The sequence below is a fragment of the Copidosoma floridanum genome, unplaced genomic scaffold (genome assembly GCF_036245765.1).
Source record: "Copidosoma floridanum isolate Cflo_tuat_1 unplaced genomic scaffold, Cflo_Japanese_pri ptg000021l, whole genome shotgun sequence".
In the NCBI taxonomy this organism is placed as follows: Eukaryota; Metazoa; Arthropoda; class Insecta; order Hymenoptera; family Encyrtidae; genus Copidosoma; species Copidosoma floridanum.
The window spans coordinates 14,173,098-14,193,072 of record NW_028321898.1 but is presented as its reverse complement, the minus strand read 5'-3'; the positions used below and the strand labels follow the sequence as shown (position 1 = coordinate 14,193,072).

The 19,975-nt window shown below is 33.3% G+C and overlaps 1 protein-coding gene across 1 annotated transcript in view; it reads left to right on the top strand.

The window, feature by feature from the left end:
- Positions 1-19,975, top strand: part of LOC149374131 (uncharacterized) — a 232,192-nt gene that overhangs the window by 122,958 nt on the left and 89,259 nt on the right. The window contains exon 2 of the mRNA XM_089594735.1: positions 2,750-2,957. Coding sequence (XP_089450861.1) covers positions 2,750-2,957 — 208 coding nt within the window. The remainder of the gene's footprint in view (positions 1-2,749; positions 2,958-19,975) is intronic.

Here is a 19,975-nt window from a genome sequence, read left to right as displayed (position 1 = left end):
AACAATCGTAGTTTTACACATTTCTGCATTAGGAATTAAATTGGCGTAGGCAGGTCTTAGGTGTTTGATGAATTTCACAAACGATTTAGATTCGACGAGTTCCAAGTCGATTTCACTCGTCAGAAAAAATTCAACTAAACTGTTATTTATGACGTCAACTTGTGCAACTGAAATCTCATCGACAAAATTACCTAATTTTGTGTTTGCTTTTTTTTTTGATAACTTAGGATTGACGAACGACTTTGATTGTAGCATTTTACTCTGGAAATAAAAAAAAAATGTATGTATTTGTATAGATTGTATGTATTAAGATAGGTAAGTGACTTTATAAAGGAGTTCAAAAAAAAAATGTTTAAAAAATACCTAATGGGACATTACCTTGTCAGATGGAGCTTTTGATTCCGATGATGTGGATTGATCATCAATAGTTAAATCACCTTCGATTTCGACGTTGGCCTTCGGATCTTCAGAATCAGTTTCATGGTCAGTGTCATTTGAATCAGCCAAGGCACTGGCAAGGCTCTGTCGTGCTTTCCTTTTTGATGTTAAGGTTGTGCTTGCGTTAATTATTTCTATCTGAGAGGATTTATTTCTCATGGTATCCAACTTTAATTCACATATGTTACTGTAAAAAGTATGGTTCTATAACATAGATCATTGTTAACAGTAATAAGAAATAATATACAAAATTTTTATTCTTAGGTTATATTTAATATTTAAAACAAAGAACTTGTAAATTTTGAATACATACCGATATTTTTTTAATCGATCAACTCCTGTGTTTGTTAACTTCTTATTACACTCCCACCACTCTGCCACATTAACAGTCTTGCCGTTTTTTTCTATGTTTAAAAAATTATATCCCAACTTTGTATAGTGTTCGTGTGGAGGTCTTCCTTTGTCACTCATTTTACGACAAACTTTTTAATTCCGCTTGCCTTAAACCTGTGTCCCACGTACTTATTAACTTATATGTTTGTTCTTGAAATTTCCACAAGTTTGGTAGTATCACGCGAGTCGCGAGTCGTAATACTCGCAATTCGGCCAAAAGAATACTAACCTACTACCCTAACAAATACAAAAAAAATCTGTCGGTTTTAAAATTCCAGCCCCCCGAGTAACGCGACATAAAGAACTTCGTTCTAAAAAAATTCATCGTGTCATAAAGACATGAAATGTCATTAATTGAATATTTTTGACACGTCATAAATTCAATTTATGACATGACATAAATGACACGGCCATCCCTGCTCCCAGCCACAGAACGCCCCATAAGAAGCGTTGCTTTAAAAATTACTATGCCATTGTCAAACCAGATTACATGAAAATTTTCTGATCGACATAGTAATTTTTACTTTGATCAAAAATAATTTTAAAATAGACTTTTTTTTTAAGACTTTAGATACTGATGTGTTCTAACAACATTTTTATTTTTAAAGAGATTTACATGGACCGGGAATTCAACCTCCATACTTTGGCTTTCAAATCAGGCTCCATAATTACTAGACCACGATATGTTATCTCTGCTCTAGCATCGATAAAGTACATGTAGGAACATGTACTGTTTATGATAACAGAATAAAGTTATAAATCAAAAGGTTTCCTGTAGACTATAGTGTTGATCACGGATAATAAGTCAATTTAAAATTGTATGTCTGCACGTATCAATTTTTAACACTTAAAAGCCAAAAAATATGTTTCTCGTTATATTTACATCAGTATAAACTCAATCCCAAAAATTTGAAACTCAATAGGCGTGTATACCTATAAACATCATGTGAAATTACTTTTAAACATAGTAATTTTTGCTATTTTAAATAGCAAATGCAGTGAAATGACAAAATTTATTATGCTACATAGCAAAGTCTGCTTTAAAGTGTGAGACATTTCAAAACGAATACAATAAAATTTAATATATTACAAAGCAAAAATTATACTATCAAAATTTTTACCATGTTAGCCACAGTAATTTTCGTCATGCCGTGTAATAATTTTTGTAGGGGTGCGACTTAATAATAATTATTCAAAATATAATAAAAGTCATTTTAAACGTAATAATTTGCGTTATTAGGTGCGTATCTCCGAACTTTTTTGAACAAGATAGTAATTTATACTACGCATATAATACTTTTTTTAACAGCCCTTTTCTCAGTTTATATGCCAACTGGCAGCGCTTTTCACTTTATGTGGAACTGTAAGGAAAGCATTAAAGTAATCAAATATTACAGTACAGTAAAAAAAATTAAAATAAACAAATGTTTTTCTTTGATTTTGTTAATCTACTAAAATTTTGTAAGTATAGAACGTTTATACAATAATATGTAAAAACTGTAGTTATCACATTTATTTAGTTGCTTGCCATTATTTTTTCTACTTTTTTTTATTTTTAACTGTGGTACTTAATTGACATATGTTCGTTTACATAATTAAGAAAACTGAAATTTCATTTGGTAACAAAAAGATTCTAAATCACTGTTGATAACACCATTTTAACTCTTGATTGGTAGTCGCAAACAGCAACTGCAAGCTTTTTTACTAAGAAATATTAGTCTTATTTTCAGAGATTTTTAGCAAGATAGACTACGCTTATCAAACTCAGTTTGGCAGCAGTGGCTGCACTAAATTGCCAGAATTTAACCTCTTTCAGTATAAAAATCTTTTCCACGGGAAATACGTTTAGTATACAAAGTTAAAGTAATAGACAGAGTAATATCAAAATAAAATAACTAATAATAACACTTTTTTTCAGGTTTAAAAGAAGAAGATGAAATTAAAGGCACATCATGTGTTGTCTGGTTAGCTTGTAAGAAACCACTTTTTGAATTAATTTCTGCTAATCTTGAAGAGGATCAAAAGTACGCTCCGTTTAAAATAAGCAGAGTTATTATAAGAACTGTGCCGATCGAAAGCTTACCAGCTCCAACAGAATATAAAACCTTGTGTGACAATGTCCTGAAGTACGTATTTGAACATCTTAAAAAATTAAATTTCTTACACGAACTTATAAAATATAATGTATTGCTTTCTAACCCAATAAGCAAATGTTTTAGAAGAAAGAATTCTTTTTTAACACTTGAATGTCCGCTTTAATAGAATTTTTACAAGATCCTTGCACTGCTCTAAAAGTAATCAAAAAGAATTTTAATAGGCATTGTGTAAAGTATTCTTTTAGCATACTTAAAATGATATGATCTAATACTGTTATCTTAAAATAGTGGCCAACTTCTAAGCTAAAAGAATATTTTTCAACTTCTTACATAATACTATAAGTGTACATAAAATATACTATACGAAGAATTATTCATGGGTATGAAAAAATTTTTTTCTTACTTTCTATGAATATTATAAATAATAATAATTTTTTTTTTTAAGAATATGAGAAGTTTGAACTTGATAAAAAAAAAATTTTGCGTATCTGCTAAAAAGATTTGCAAAATGTCACGGGGATGTTACTGAACCCCATGATTTCTGGTCATTTTTATAAGAACTACGGAGAAAAACTTTTTTATTGCGTATTTGCGTGACATCACGATGTTAGAAATACATACTTGTTTTTTAATAACTTTTTAATGCTGTACGTACAAAATACGTAAAGGGTGTTGATTGCACAAAGATTGAGCAATATCTCGAATAGCTGATTTTTGGGGTAAAAGAATTGTTTAAAAATATGCAAATCCCTGCATGAATAGAATTCTTCAAAGATTTTTATAGTGTAAAAAAAAGTATAAGAAAATTCCGATAAACGTTAAGTAAAGTATGTTTTTAGTATTCTTTGACTATTCTTACAAATTACTGTAGAGTTACAGTGACATAGCCACCAAGCGCGTTACAAAAATCGTCTTATAAAATATTTAAATTAATTTTATGTATTTATTAAATGATTTGCTAACTAACTATTATCTTAAAATGTGTACTAAAATCAAATTCAATAAAAAAAGAATAACGTAAATTAAAATTTTTTTCACAGTAAGAGATAAATAAAAATTATTATTTTATAAAGTCTAAAATGTTTGCATTTAGTAAGTTAATAAAAAAAAATAAGAATTGTATTTTAAATAAAGTTGAAGTAACATAAACAAAATATAATACGTATTACTTGTACCTCATATGGATATACTTATAGAATTTTTATGTTGTAAAGAAATATCCGTAAACTGAACTAAAAGAAGTCTTTTTAACACTAAACTCCATGCTTCATAGGAAAAAAAAATATGTACTACATTTGCGGGAAAATTATACTTTTTACGAAAATGCACTTGGAAAATTTACTATTCCAGCTGAAAATTATTTATAAGAACTGTTATAAGTTTTTAGATAAGTTCTTGTACCAGTTCTTATATAAGAACTTACACAAAAACTTGTAATTGGTTATCTATTAAGGACTGACATAAGCTTTTACAAAAATTTATAAGGTCTTTATGCCTGTTTTTGTTATGAAAAAATAAATTTAAAATTGAATGATAACCCCAATATATATGATTACACCAATTATGGGGTGTTACAGTATTTTGAATAAGTTTTTAAAAAAGTTAATTTTTTATCTTCTTTATAAATATTTACCTTATTAATTGGTATACACTTAAAAAAAATCTGAAAGAATTCTTATAAGCAATAAATAAAATATTTTTTTTAGTATTCTTCTATTATTCTGATGTATTATTAGATAATAAAAGTGATGTAGCCTCAAAACACGGTACAAGTATCGTGTATTTTTTTTGTTAGATACACTTAAATAGTTGACAAACACATATAGTTCAATTGATTTTATGTATTTACTTAATAATTTACTAACAAACTATTACAAAACACGAAATAAAATTAAACTCAACTTGAAAAAAAAAACATAAATTATAATCTTTAAAGTAGAATAAAAAAAAAGAAAGATTACTTTTAAAAGACACAAATGTTTATATTTAGTTAGTCTACAAAAACAAAAATTATTTGTTTGATAAAGTTGATGTGTTTTTTTGATAAGGTGATAAAAATATAATTAAAAATATTTTTTTTTAATTCACACTGAATAAAGGTACTTCTCGAAAAGGATTCTTATTTTCTTTATGATTGACTACAGTATTATTTTTACTGTGAAAAAAAAATTCTTTAAGACTTCAAATGTAGCGGACATTCGTGTTCACTTGAAGACTCAAATTAGTGTTTTTTTGATTACTTATTGGAAAAAAAAAATTATTCTAGGATTCTTATTGTCTACATATAAAAGCCTTCATGTGTATTGGGAAGCCTTCCATTTTGACATTTTTTATTTATGGCTCAAATAATAACAGTAAGTATCAATGAACACTTTATAAAGTCAAACACTTTGCCTCAATGTATAGGCAGTGTTGGCCTTAGCTATTTGTAACAGTAGAGTGAGGTTGTCTTTTAGCATCCTTGTTAAAAATATACATACATCCATACATAAGTACATACATAAACATACATACGTACACACATAGTGTTGTATGTATAGCGCGTGCGTATGTATGATATTTCGCGTTGGAAGCAACGGGAGTGGAAAAACGAGGAGTCACTGGTCAGGGAGGAGGGAGAGGTAAAATGGACGTAGGGATAGAGAGAGGAAAGTGTCATAGGAGGGCGAAGTGAGTGGAGTGCGAATGCAACCAGATTAGGATTTTTTTTATTTTTTAATTGATCATATTAAATAAATTGTTTCAAAAGGTTGAGAGTTCGAGTGATTCCTGGCATCTATTACGTCTCCTTCCTAATAATTTAAAAGTGGGATATTACTGAAAGTGCTCCTGGTAAGGTTGTAAAAAGCACGATTCAACCTGATGCTTGAGACTTTGGCCAGGAAGATTGGGATCTTGCAAAAACGTAATGTGACTAAAGCTGTGCTAGGTATTGTGGGCTAACGAGCCGAGAGGACTTGGTCAAAAACAGCCATGGTTAGGTGCGCTCATTTTTGGCTGTCAAGCCAAGCCAGAGAAAGACACTGCGTGTAAGCTTGGGTCGGAGATAAGTAGGGAGATTGCCAGTGCCTATGTTAAAGAGTGTGCCGATGTTTCTGCACTGATTTGAGCGCCAATCCATCGTGGCCAGCAGAGGAACCATGCACACGTTTTCTATTGGCTGGCGGCTTGTCGGCTTGGCTCGCGGGGAGAGGTAAGGGGAGATCAGTGAGGGAGACACGAGAATCTAAATGTGTGCATCGGTGATGGAGATGGAGAGAGGAGAAGCTACACCTATATGTACATGCATACAACGGGCTATATATCTATAGCTATAGTTGTACACTGCTCATACGGAAAAGAGAAATTATTGAATATTAAATGAAGGCATTCACCACAACGACACAGTACGCTCCAATACTTTTTTGTACTAAGTAATATTATTTAATTATGTACTATACGCCTTCACCCAAACGCCCCCTTTGTGCTGATATGCTTATTATTCAATTAATTTATTTTTTTTCACCGTTAATAAATAGCTTACCGGCAATAATACGATAAAGCTTACATTAAATCTTAAGCTTCGAAACTTTACGATAAACATATGTAACTTTTAGTCTTCTCCTAAAACATGCTTTTACAGCAGAGATGGCTAGAGCATGAGCGAAGACTTTAGTTTTGAGACTCAGGGTTCCAATCTCAAGTGAAGCAATTTTTTTTTTTTTTTCTTATTACTAAATTACTTTAAATGTTTCACACTTTTTTTTTCATTTCTCACGTTTTTTTTTTAACCACTGATCAAAAATATTTTTTTATTTTTTTTAACATTGGTGTACGATCCAAGAAAATTTTTTTTCTATTCACGGCTAAAAAAATCATTTGACGCATTAAGTAAAAAATTTTCAAGTACAGTTGATCATTCATTTAATTATAAAAAGAAAAACATAATTGTCAAGTTATTAAAATTTTTTTTTCACTTTTCAAAAAATGACAAGCTCAATGCAATTAACTCATTATTTTGCTTTATTAATAAGCGAGCACCTTTATCCCAATAATTTAGTGCGCTCAATTGTTCTTTACTTTTATGATAAGTGAAATTGTTGAATAATGAATGAAGGCATTCACCACAGCGACACAGTACGCTCAAATATTTTTTATACTAAGGAATATTATTTACTAATATACTTAACGCCGTCACCCAAACGCCCTATTGCGCTGATATCTTTGTTATTTAATTAATTTATTCTTTTTCACCATTAATACATAGCTTCACGGCAGTAATGCGATAAAGCTTAAATTAAATCTTAAGCTTCGAAACTTTGCGATAAACATATGTAACTTTTAATCTTTTCTTACCATATGCTTTGATCGCTCAGGTGGCTAGAGCATGAGCGTAGATTTTAATTTTGAGGCTCCGGGTTCTAATCTCACGTATAGCAAATTTTTTTTTTTCATTATTACAACATTACTATAAATGTTCAACTTTTCTCTTTCATGATTACTTAAGTATTTTGTTTTACCAGTGACCAAAAACATTTTTTTAAATTACTTTTTATAAAAAAGTAATTATAAAAAAAGAAAGTCATTACAGCTTTGTTTGTGGTAATACCTGTAATAGGTTATTATGAAAAAATGCACGCTCTTTCCGTAGTGTTTCCGGGCTTGAGACTGGCACACTAAATGTGGCCACATTACGCGCGCGTTTTTTGTTTTTTTTTTAACGTTTGTTGAGTGCTCGACGAATTTATCGAAAATACTACTTTAAGACAAATTAAATAATGAAAACTACTGATTAAGTTATACAACGAATTAATAAAAACTGCGAATTTTTGTAACTCTTATAATTTGAAGTACTGATTTGTAAGTTGAATTGTTTTCCGAAAGCACTATAATCATTTTATTGAGCGATTATTTTATAACTCAAATTGAAAAATATAATACGATTCTCAGTGACGCATACATTATGTACATAATTATAAAAATGATAAATATTATGTAGTGATCAAAATTTTTACAGAAATTTAAATTCATGACTCCTATCACACACAGCAGCGCATCCTATCTCGTTTGTATCCTATTTAAAGCGAGAAATTATTTACATTTATTACAGCTAATAATAATAATAGTAATAATAATAATAATAATAATAATATTCATAATAATAATAATGTCTACTAAATGTTATGTACAACACAAATCAGTCTACATTCTTTGGTACTACAACAAGGAATTTTTTTTAAGACATACTAATCAATCATTTTTAATGTACAAAAGATGAAAATTGTTTATAATTTTTAAAAAAAGTTTAAAACTACTTTTTGGAATACTGTCGAGCAATTCAAGAATTTGTTAACGTCATTAATTGTAATGCAAACTAAAATATGAAATTTTGCCGTACGATTCTTCTACGATAAAATACAGTACGCTTACTTTATTTAGCACTAGTAATAGAATGTTACATAGGTAACTTAACAAAATTATTTAATATTATTACTATATCTACTAAGAACGTCACCAAAGGTTACCTTGCAGCATTGAATAATGAATAACCAAATTATCAATGTTTTTAAGCTGAAAACCAACATTGAACCTCAAATATTTTGATATACATTATTTGAAAAATAAGATGCCAGAATGATGAAATATTGTCATATTTCTATAACACTTATATACCTTAAGACTACAAAATAAATATTCACACATATATATATATACAACAAGTTATCGATGTCTTACGATTCGCAATGTCTTATTTTTAGTGACAAACTCATTATCTAAATTATGCCTTTTACTGTGATTATGATCACTTGTCTTCCGATAAATTTTGACTAATAACAGCTTTTCTAACGCAAACAATCTGTGGTTGTAATATTTATTGGTTTTATCAAACCATTCAGGAAATCTCACATTCGTGTATTTTTCGACAATCTCTTTCAAAGTTAAAAGCAATTTTCTTTGATACCAAACACTCACAAGGCTTACATACAATTTTTTCACAATCAGAATACCTATTTTTTACTAGCAACGATTTACATTCACAGCCACTGAGAAATGTGATCAAATTTTGTTCGAACAAATGTTTTTCTTCAAGATTAGGCGCTGTACTAAAATCAAAAGGTACAAATGATTGCATTATTTCAGCAACATTTAAAAGTTCATTAATTTCGTCAACTTCAGCAGAATTATATTCAGGTAACATATTTTCTTCTACATGTAGATTGAAATTTAGATAAAAATTTGATTGTTCACTGTTTTCAGTTGTACCCAACGATGTTGTTTCATTAGTATTTACAGGTTTGGCACTCAATGAAACCGATGAGTGAGTTTCATTTAAAATAACATTACCTCGCTTAGTGGTACCAATATCATCAGTTGATAAGACGTGTCTCAAACTTAAATGATACATTCTGCAGGTAGGATTAAAATTAAAACCGCATCTTTCTCGAAATTTAGAATGAGCATGCTGAGCGCTATCTTGGTTGCAAAGACCAGTCGCGAGCGCAGTTAAGAAAATCTGAATTCAAATCTTGATAAAGTAAAGTTAAAGCACTTACTTTTTGTGGTAAACCAGTAAAACAACGTGGTCTCGAGCGTCTAATACAAGTTTTACCGGTAGAACTTTTAGTTACAACCACAGTATATCATTTTTCAGACTAATCAATAAATCAATTAAAGCGTTCCAGAATCTTTGGATTGTCATTGGATAAAGAGCGTTTCTGTTTGTCAACTGTGCGCAAAGAATAACTATTGCAAGCATCTATTACTGCATCTAAAGTCTTGATAAATTGTACAGATTTTGCCATAGTATCAGATGCCAACCCATGAGGATCCTGAGAAGCAGTATGAACAGCAGCAGCCATTCGACGGCTCAACAGTTGCATAGCTGATTAAACATTCATAACTTCAAAATTGTTTGGTGTGAAATGGCTTTAATTTAATATACTAATACGTTTGATGTACAATAATTTGAGTAAAGCTTCCACGTCTCAAGTATATCTCTCTGAAGTTTATGACTATTTCATCAATTACATATATATACCTATGAGATCTCAATTGAACAAGCAATCTTTTAATAAGATGAAGCAAATCAAAAATTGCATAAATTTTACGATCATCAAAATAAAAAAAAGGTTCTTTAACGGATGAGTTTAGCAATTTCCAAGCAAGTTTTAATTTTTGTAATTTCGATCCCCTTCGATTTTCACCCATATCAACAAACCCTTCAATTAAATCTTGAGCTTTCGAATATCTTCACCGGATTTTATAGACATTTCATCGAATTTTAAAGCGCACACGCGTTTTTCAAGACGTAAAGATGTAAGCATATTATCAAGCATTTGCAATACTCATTGTTTAATCCCGGTAAAACATCGCATTCAGCGACCCACCCTCTAACTGTTGATTATCCAGCCAACCGCACTTTAAGGTCCCGCAACCGACTGTACGGGGTGAACTTTTCAGTTATTTGGTGGACACTTGGCAGGCTCTTTCAGAGCTCTTGACAGATACTTCTCAGGAACTAAGTGGATACTTGGTGAGCATTTGGTGGCAGCCATTCGGTTGGCCCTTGATAAGAACTTCATGTACGGTTCCTTATCACTAGGCGTCAATTTCTCAGAAATTTACCGGAAACTTGACAGACTCTTTCTGGGATCTGGGAGAGTAGTTGACATTTATTTTTAATTAACTTAAAGGGTTTGTAGTAAACTTTTGGTGGCCTATACACAGCTGGTTGATGAGTAAGAATTTCTCAGGCCCATGGTGTGTATTTCATACTTTAGGTACTTAGCTGCAACTTACCGAATCCAAGACAGCAAAGATTTTTGCGCCATGCAGCTCGTCAAGCCCATTGTAACCGGCTTTACTACAGTTATAACAAATCAATTCGCGCTTTACTGTACGTTTTCTTGCAATGTGCCCATTCTTTTTAAAATGGTGACACTGCACACTTTCTTTTACATCGCCTGTCGCACTCACCTCTTGACGATCGTTATCATGACCTTCTTTGTCAGTGATCGCCTTTAAATTGCTCGTTGACCTGATCAACTGCAACAAGGTCTTCACTGCAGCACGCTGCCTGCCATCCTGCAACCGCGTCGTTCGCTGAGCCTTCATCGAAATGCGTTGCTTTCTTGTCCCTTCCAGGCTCTCCAACTCCATCGCCCATCAGCAAATCTTGAAAGGGTTACTGGTCAGTCACTAGCCACTTTACAATTTATTAAAGCTTTAAATGTAAAAAAAAGGGCCAATCACCAGGTAACCCGTGGCGCGCACGCTAATTGTATGCCACATTGTTTGCGGAACGTAAACCTCCTTTTTGGTACGTAATAGTACCAAGTAGTACACGGGATCGTGTGCCACGAGTTTTGCGAAAATAATCTTCGTTTTTAATTCTATTAGTATGAGAGGGATCTTGTGCGTGCCATGCTCTTTGCGCTGCGCACTGACCTAACAGCGCGTGTATTGCTTGCATGCCGCGTTCTTTGCGCCGCGTACGTGGCTTTTCCATCTCTTCACGTTATCTTGTTTCACGGGCATGCGCAATCAATCCAATTCAAAATAAGTTTTAAAAGAAATAAGGTGATTCGTACTATTTCTTTTACATATAAGTGATAACACACAAAAATAATAAACTTAAATTAACACATGTACGTTCTAAAAGATATGGAAAAAACACTACAAACAAACCATCTAGGTTAATTGCATCGTCGTCATCGTCCCTCCTGAGACACTCGCCTACTACTAGACTACTACACTACTACTCCTCGCAGTCCCTTAATATTCATTTTTTCAATCCTGAATCCTGACTATACTACCTACAGTGCTCCTAAAAGTGACATCCAAAGTAGTGCGAAATTCAAGTGGCTACATGGAGCAAGACGCAAGACCCAGATAGCTCAACAGAATTTCATATGCATAATAAATTAATAAATTAACCCTTACCTATTAAACTCAATAACCCAATGGGCCCATCAGCAAATCTTAAAAGAGTTACTGGTCACTCACTAGCCACTTTACAATTTATTAAAGCTTTAAATGTAAAAAAAGGGCCAATCACCAGGTAAACAGTGGCGCGCACGCTACTTGTTTGCCACATTGTTTGCGGAACGTAAACCTCCTTTTCGGTACGTAATAGTACCAAATAGTACACGGGATCGTGTGCCACGAGTTTTGAAAAAATGATCTTCGTTTTTAATTTTATTAGTATGAGAGTGATCTTGTGCGTGCCGTGCTCTTTGCGCTGCGCACTGACCTAACAGCGCGTATATTGCTTGTATGCCGCGTTCTTTGCGCTGCATGTGAACCTACCTGCGGGTACGCTACTTGTATGCCGCATTGTTTGCGGAACGTTTAAAACATTGTTTGCGGAATCTTTTTTTTGGTACATAGTAGTACCAGAGACTGGTATAGTCCCCAGTATAGTACCCTAGTGTGCCACGAGTTTTGCGGGAATGATTGTAGTTTGAATAGAAACGTACTGTAAAACAAAAATAGTTAGTTGCTTTAATTATGAAATCATATTCGCAAAAGTACTAGTATAGATAAAGATGAGTATTGAGTCACCGGGGATTAATTTCTTAGGTTAAATTAATTTTTTTTTCTTATTCAAACTTTTTAATTTTGGCGCTTGATGGGTACGGTCTTTGAGAGCACGTAGTTCTACCACACCACTCTTGTCTTCTTTTTGTCTTTACATGGGTACCTGCCTTTACGCCCGTCTGGCGCATTGTCCGTATGGTACTTTGTCCGGGATCCATTGTGACTATAATCGAGGAGAAGAAGCCGAGTAGACTATAATCGAGGAGAAGAAGCCGAGTACTATGCGTGGGAGCCAATACCGACTATAAGGTATTGGTTGTACCGGAACTACGTAGCCACAAGGTAATGGGGCGCATTATGTATGAATAAAGAGTGCAAGAAGAGTCCATCCAAATCTTAAAGGTACCTAAATAATCAGTACCTTGCGTTTATTGGTTTGATTTAAAACTGGCAGCGGTTCCGTCAGGCATTTTCAAATACGTTTTTAGTCGAAAAGTCATTGATTGATAGATACCAAGAAATGATGAATCGAGCAGAAGGGCAAAACGAAAATATGATAAACTATTTCTTTAATGAGCTGCGCCTGTGCCAAGTCTTAAACTTTGGCTTTGAAGAGATTAACGATATTCAAACGATATTTTGGCTGGAAAAATCGCTATTATTACAAAACCAGAACGTGACGGATCCCGAAGAGAAAAAGGTGAAGTGCTTGGTTTTTTTTTACATGATGCCATTTTATGTAGGACCGATGAAAATGAAATGGAACTTTGCGTCATGCTGCGTGCAATGAGAAAAGCTTTGGTTATTAAAAATTATGATATTTTGAGTCATTTTAGAGTTGACGGAACTGTATCACGTATACGTAATAATTATTATTTTCCTAAGATGCGTGCATACATTAAAAATAATATTGGGTCTTGTATATGTTTGTTAGCAAAAAATAAGTTCGGTAGACAAGAAGGTGAGTTGCACCTGATTCCAGCAGCCAGAAGGCCGTTCGAGATTGTTCATTTAGATCACCTTGATCCATTTGTCACATCGTCTCAAAAATAATAAATACATTTTAGCTACAGTATGTAAGTTAACTAAATTTGTGCAGCTGTATTCTGCTAAGGATATGAAAGCAACAACTACAGTGTTGGAGGTTGATATGTTTGTAAAGCGCTTTGGCGCTTCTATGCGTTTTATTACCGACCGTGGTGCTTGGAGAAGTTTAGTGGATTTTGTGACCAGCATTTGACGGGGTGAAATCAGGAATCGACCACAAAAATTAATTCACCCGCAATTTTTTGGCACCATCTTGTTTAAAATGTGCTATTGTATAGAGAAGTATAGTTTGCCAAGCGGTAATGTGGTCAGAAATTGTTAAAGCAAAATTTTTTGAAATAAATTATTACAACTAATTTTTCGAGAAACAAAAAAATGCTCCTTATTCTTCCGCCCATTTCAAACAAAAATTCAATTGGGATGTATGCATCTAAGCCCCAGTTATCGAGTAAAAAATTTCCAAAGTTTTATAAAATGCGTTTCTTCTAGTTTTCAGGGCACCATGAGAGTACCAAATAAACATATTTTCATGTTATAACATACGAACATTAACTATTAACCTTCTTCTACAATCTCTGAAAAAAAAAAAAAAAAAAAAAGGTTGAGTGGCAAGACTTTTTTTTTGCAACAAATGTTCAGGGCGTTTTAGAGCGCACTCACATGTGAGTGTGTACCTATATATGTTTCGTGGCTCAGCGTGTAGTAAACATTTATTGGTATACACTTGCACCAGAGTGTGCTCTAAAACGCCCTGAACGTTTATTGAAAAAAACAATTTTGCCACTCAACTTTTCAACATTTTCTTTATGAGAAATTGTAGAGGAAGGTTGATTGTTAATGCTTGTATGTTATAATGTGAAAAGATGTTTATTTAGTACTTTTATGGAGCCCTGAATATGAGAAAAAACGCATTTCATAAAACTTTTGGAATTTTTTACTCGAAAACTGTGTGGTTTAGGTATATACATCCCAATTGCTTATTTGTTTGAAATGAGCCAAAAAGTAAGGAGCAATTTTTTTATTTCTCGAAAAAATTAATTTTTATAATTTGCTTTAAAAATATTTATTCAAATAAGTTCTGACTATTGTGACGAAGATTTTTCAGCTGATAAACAGCCGTCCCGTATGAATAAACACTATCACTTCTTTAAATTTTTACAGCGCGCCCACGCTTTATATTTGTTTTCTACACACTCTCGAATATCACAAACTTTCTCTCTCTCTTCACTATAAATATAAGCATTAATACACAGTGCTTTCAAGGTCAATATCTCATTTGATTTATCTGTTCCGGTCGTCCTCGCTGTCAAACTTCTCCTTGGATTGGCTGTCGGAAGTCCATACCTATCTCACATACTCACGCATATATTCAGACGCACCATATCATGCACACCTCGTAACGGCCACCGTCCTCGCGCACGTCACTACCTCGAAAAATCTCACACACACTCACACGTCTCTAACATTCATCTTATCCCCTCATGTCATCACACACTCGTTCGCTCGGATCACCCGGATACTTCTATCACCGTACCTGACTCTAGTATACTATCCTCAGTACCTTTATAATATCCACACGACCACGCTACCTGGGGCTCGTCCTAGTCTCGTGGTGGCTCGGTCACACCGCTAGCTTCAGGCGATTCCCTTTACGGCAGTTCCTCTCGTTTAACTAGATACTCTCCTCCTCTGATTCTCTCTCTCTCTCTTTCTCTCTCTATTTCCTTATATATCACCTGTTACCTTCCCTGTAATTCTCGACTCTGATCTCTACGCTCTGCTCTCTCTGATGCCTCGTGCCATACTAACTGCTCTATGCATAGGTCTATGTATAGTCAGTAAGTCTGCATAGGTGCGCACGTCCCTCCCTTTGCATTTCACAACCTCCAACGCTCCTGAAACCCCGTAAATCGTTGGATGCTTCCAAAACTAGGTTCTCGACGCAACTAACTGGCCCTTGGTTAGTTTCCGACGCGTCGTGAGCTTATTCACCTCCCTTCTCTCTTACATATATACGCTCACGCAACCATACCTCACACACATTCAACCTCTCTCATTGCTTTCGGTCCTTCTTCCTTCTCTTGGCTCGTAGTCCGCGGCATGCGGCACCAAGAACACACATTTAATAATGTGTCAAACATATATATGTATAGAAAATATGTACATTATCATAGGACTCAGTAGCCGCCGATGACTTGCCCAAAAATATAGGTATACAGTGACGTTACAGCTTTAGCTACCACGTCACACCATACTTCCGCTTAGCAAACTTTACTTTCCTACACAGTAACACATTTTAAACGACATGGTGCAAAAAATTGTGAGCGAGTTAATTTCTCTGGTCAATTGCTGATTTCACCCCGTCTGCATAGAACTCGACATACATTGAACTCGAGCCGTCATGCACAAGCTAATGGACAGGTCGAGTAACTGAACTAAACTACTTTACCGGCTTTGCAAGCAAAACTTAGCGAGAGATGATCTATCTGCATGGGACAAACAGTTGGAATAGTTGAAACATGGTTTGAACAGCGCTATCAGTAAAACGACCAGAAAAACTTCTCACGAAATGTTGGATATACTCCACTTAGAAATGAAGGTCTGTCGTGTTAGCTGACGGTTACTGCCGAATCTTATATTCTACCTGAAACTGTTAGATGTGAGGCGATGCCTAAAATTGAAGTTGAACAAAAAAATGAGGAAGAATGCTACGGTAAAGCGAGACTTACAAACATCAACTATGCAGCCGGTGGTATTGTATTTAATAAATCAAGCACTGTATTAACGGTTGAGTCAACAAAGTTGCAGTTGCGATTCCAAGGACCGTATGTTGTGACCCAAGTTCTACCTTCCAATACCTACCATATTTAAAGTCTGAGTCTAAAAAGGTCTGCAAAATCAATTACAACCGCTCATGTGAGTCAGCTGAAAATATGGCAAAAATTTGAGGTCAAGAACGAAAGCGAAGGTTATGTAACTGATAAATCGCAAATGACTGAGAAAGAAACCTTGACAAAGAGTGGTAACGAGCCATGCAATACATTTTTAACTATTGAATTGACTCCTAATAAGAATAAATCTGAAAGTTAAAAAAAAAATAGTGTAGTTGCGTAAGGTAAAGGCGAAAAAGGGGGAGGAGGAGAGGAGAGTGTCGTGGAAGGGCGAAGTGAGTGGAGTACGAATGCAACCAGATTATAATTTTTTTTATTTTTTGATTGATCGTATTGAATAAATTGTTTCAAAAGTTAAAGAGTTTAAATGATTGTTTCCGGCGTCCATTCCATCTCCTTCCTAATGTTTTTCTATCTTAAAAGTTTGAAGTATGGCCTCAAAGTAAAGAATTAATAGAATAAGCTTACTACTGACTTACATTTGATTGGTTATTTTCATTCATTTTAAGATTCGAGTGATAGCTGATGATGAATGTTGAAAATAATAACATGAGTATAGTAATGGTATCAAATATTTATTAATAAAGATAACTTTCAACGTTTCAGCCTGTACAGTTATATTTGTCACAAGACCTTAATCAGGTACAAACTTTAATCATCACACTAGTGACTATGTGTAGCACGCATGATGCTAGGGCGGTGAATATTATATATAATTTTTCGCTACTTTATCATCTTGCGTGCTACACATAGTCACTAGTGTGATTATTAAAATTTATCCCTGATGAGGGCCTTATTATCCATGTAACTGTACAGGCTGAAACGTTAAAAGTTATCTATATTAACAAATGTTTGATAGCATTACCACTTGAGTTATTACTTTTCATATATATTTTTTAGCTTTAAAATCTTAAGGTGAAAAAATAAAAACAATTTCTAGGAAAATAAATTTAAAAAATATTTGTAGATTATATATTGTTACGGAACAAGCTTACACTTTGTGGAAACATCGCAGTTTACTTTGTGGGCGAGGGTTCGTATCCAACTCCTGACACTAAATTACGCTTGTTACGGAACAAGCTTCGGGGATTCTCGTGTAGATGGAGACAGGTAATTCCGATGTATTAAATAAATGGATTTAGGAGTCATTTATATTGTAATTAAATGTTCCACCAGAAAGGTGGAGCAGGGGCTCGAACCCGTCAACTCGGAATTCGCGAAACCTTACACTGACCACTCAGCCGTGACCACCGCCAAGAGCGATTATATTAATTTCACTCTTAGATGCACTCTGTTGTGCTGTCAGTTGTAGGTGAGTGTGCCAACACACGCGTTCTGGCTTGACTGAACCAAGCCACGTCCGTGACAATATTTGCATAAAGATGAAGAAATTTGTTAAAAAAGTCATTTAACTGTTAAATTTTTTAAAAAATTACAAAATACACTAAAACTTAATGAAAAATTACAGGCAGGGTCCCCCAGCTCATTACACTTTTGAAGTTCAGTGTTCGCCCCGATGGTCAAAAGATTGATGTCAAACGCAACCTTTACGACATACGGCCTGAAGATAGCGTTTAGCATCAAACTTTTGACTATCGTGGTAAACGCTGTTAAAATTATACTTCTATTCGCGCGGTATGCACAGTAGTAAATCAACGATTTTAAAATTCTCAGTTTGAGAAAATATGAAATGGAGGTAGATTTTTCATTTTACTTCCTCTCTCGTTCCCTTTACCATACCACCGGTCCTGTTTACACCACAATACACTACTTCACACCAGCACATTATACATTTTAAATTTTGTTGAATTTTATTTCTTATTCTTTAACTAATTCTCTAAAAAAAATCACTCCCCTCGAAATTTCAAACGATCTCCTGCTCACGAACCGAGTACCTTACCCACTCTACTATGAGCAGTCCTGATATATTAAATTCAGTTACTTTTTATTATGGTACGGTTTGTAACTTATTTCTCATTGAAAAATCTATTTACTGTGTTGATTAATTTTGTTTAGCTATAAATTACATCAATAAATAAGCTATTTATTGAATAAACCAATTTTTTTGTTAAATATTTTTTTTTCATACTCAAGAATTATTATTATTAGTATTATTTTTCAGAGATTTTTAAAAACTTAACAAAACATCTACAAAAAATCAACACCAGGATACAAACAAACAATCTGAAAGTTTTAGTGGGTATTTTTATACAATTTTAAATATAAGTTTAATGTTTGAATAATATCTGTCAAAAAAATCTATGTGAGATGAACCTCCTGAAGCGACATTGATTGGGATGTAATACTATCCTGTTAAAGAAAGCTACAGGATGGTTTTTTAGCCTTTCGGATGCAAATATAATTTGGGTATTGAAATGTGGACTAGGAATAAGTGTGTGAGCTTATGTGATAAATATCAGCGTGACGGTAGAAATGTAATCAGCGTAGGCAGTAGGTAGTTGTTTTGCAATTATCGGAAGATCCAATAAAAACGTAGTCATATACTGGACAGCCTGGCAGCACTTTATGCCATGACTTTAATTTGAACTTTTATTTTTATCTTCATAAAACATTAAAATATTTACTAACACCACATCCAATTAATGTGCGTATACTTATTCCAACAATAATTGCACTACTTTCGTATACAATATCGTTTCTTAGAAGGTATATAATATTTATACTCATATATCATCTGCCATATTCAATTTCATACAAGTATAACTCTAAATTTGGGTCTCCAAACACTCACTGTTCACTGGTATTAAAACATTTTAAGTTAAGTGGCTCTATTCATTACCGTTTAGTATTTTAACTTTCAAAAAACTATAATCACAATGAAATAAAATAAATAATTAGGATCTTAGGCTGATTTAAAAAAACTTTACTTCTTTAGTTTTAGTTCTTGTGAATTTATAAATCAAATTATTTTTACTATGAGTTATACGATATCATTTTTATCAATAAAATTTCCAGGTTAGATATTTTTCTGAAGCTACTGTTGATCTTAAGTATGTTTTTATCAGTTACAACTTACTAACAACAGTTATTTTATAGTAGTACCTGAAGTGCAGTTCATAATAAGTATATATAATAAGTTCATGTGTTCAGAAAAATGCCATACGAATTAATTTTCATTAAAATAGTAGAATCATATTTTAGTTGGCAATGGTCTGCATCTAAGAAATTCTTGACGGTTAAAATTTTTAGAGTTGTATCCACCCCAGAAGTATCGCTGTAGTAATCATGTGTCAAAACATTTTATAAATGAATTCAAAGTCAACATGAAACATAAAACTTTAAAAAAACATGATTTTAAAGTCAACAATCGTTGAAAGTGTATTTCAATGTACTTAAGGATTATATTTATCGAATAAGAGGATACGGCGGTCTTGAAAGTTTGCTTCTGACGTACTGACGATTCGTAGTAAAATATTTTTTCTCTTTTTCGATTTGACTCAGATTGCAAGGACTTATTAATAATATTGATTTGAAATAGTAAATCACTCGAAATAAAGGGAGGAAGCGAAAAATCATATTGATTATTTTGTGGGACTAGAGGAGGCTGTTTTAAGAGTTTACTTCCCCCAT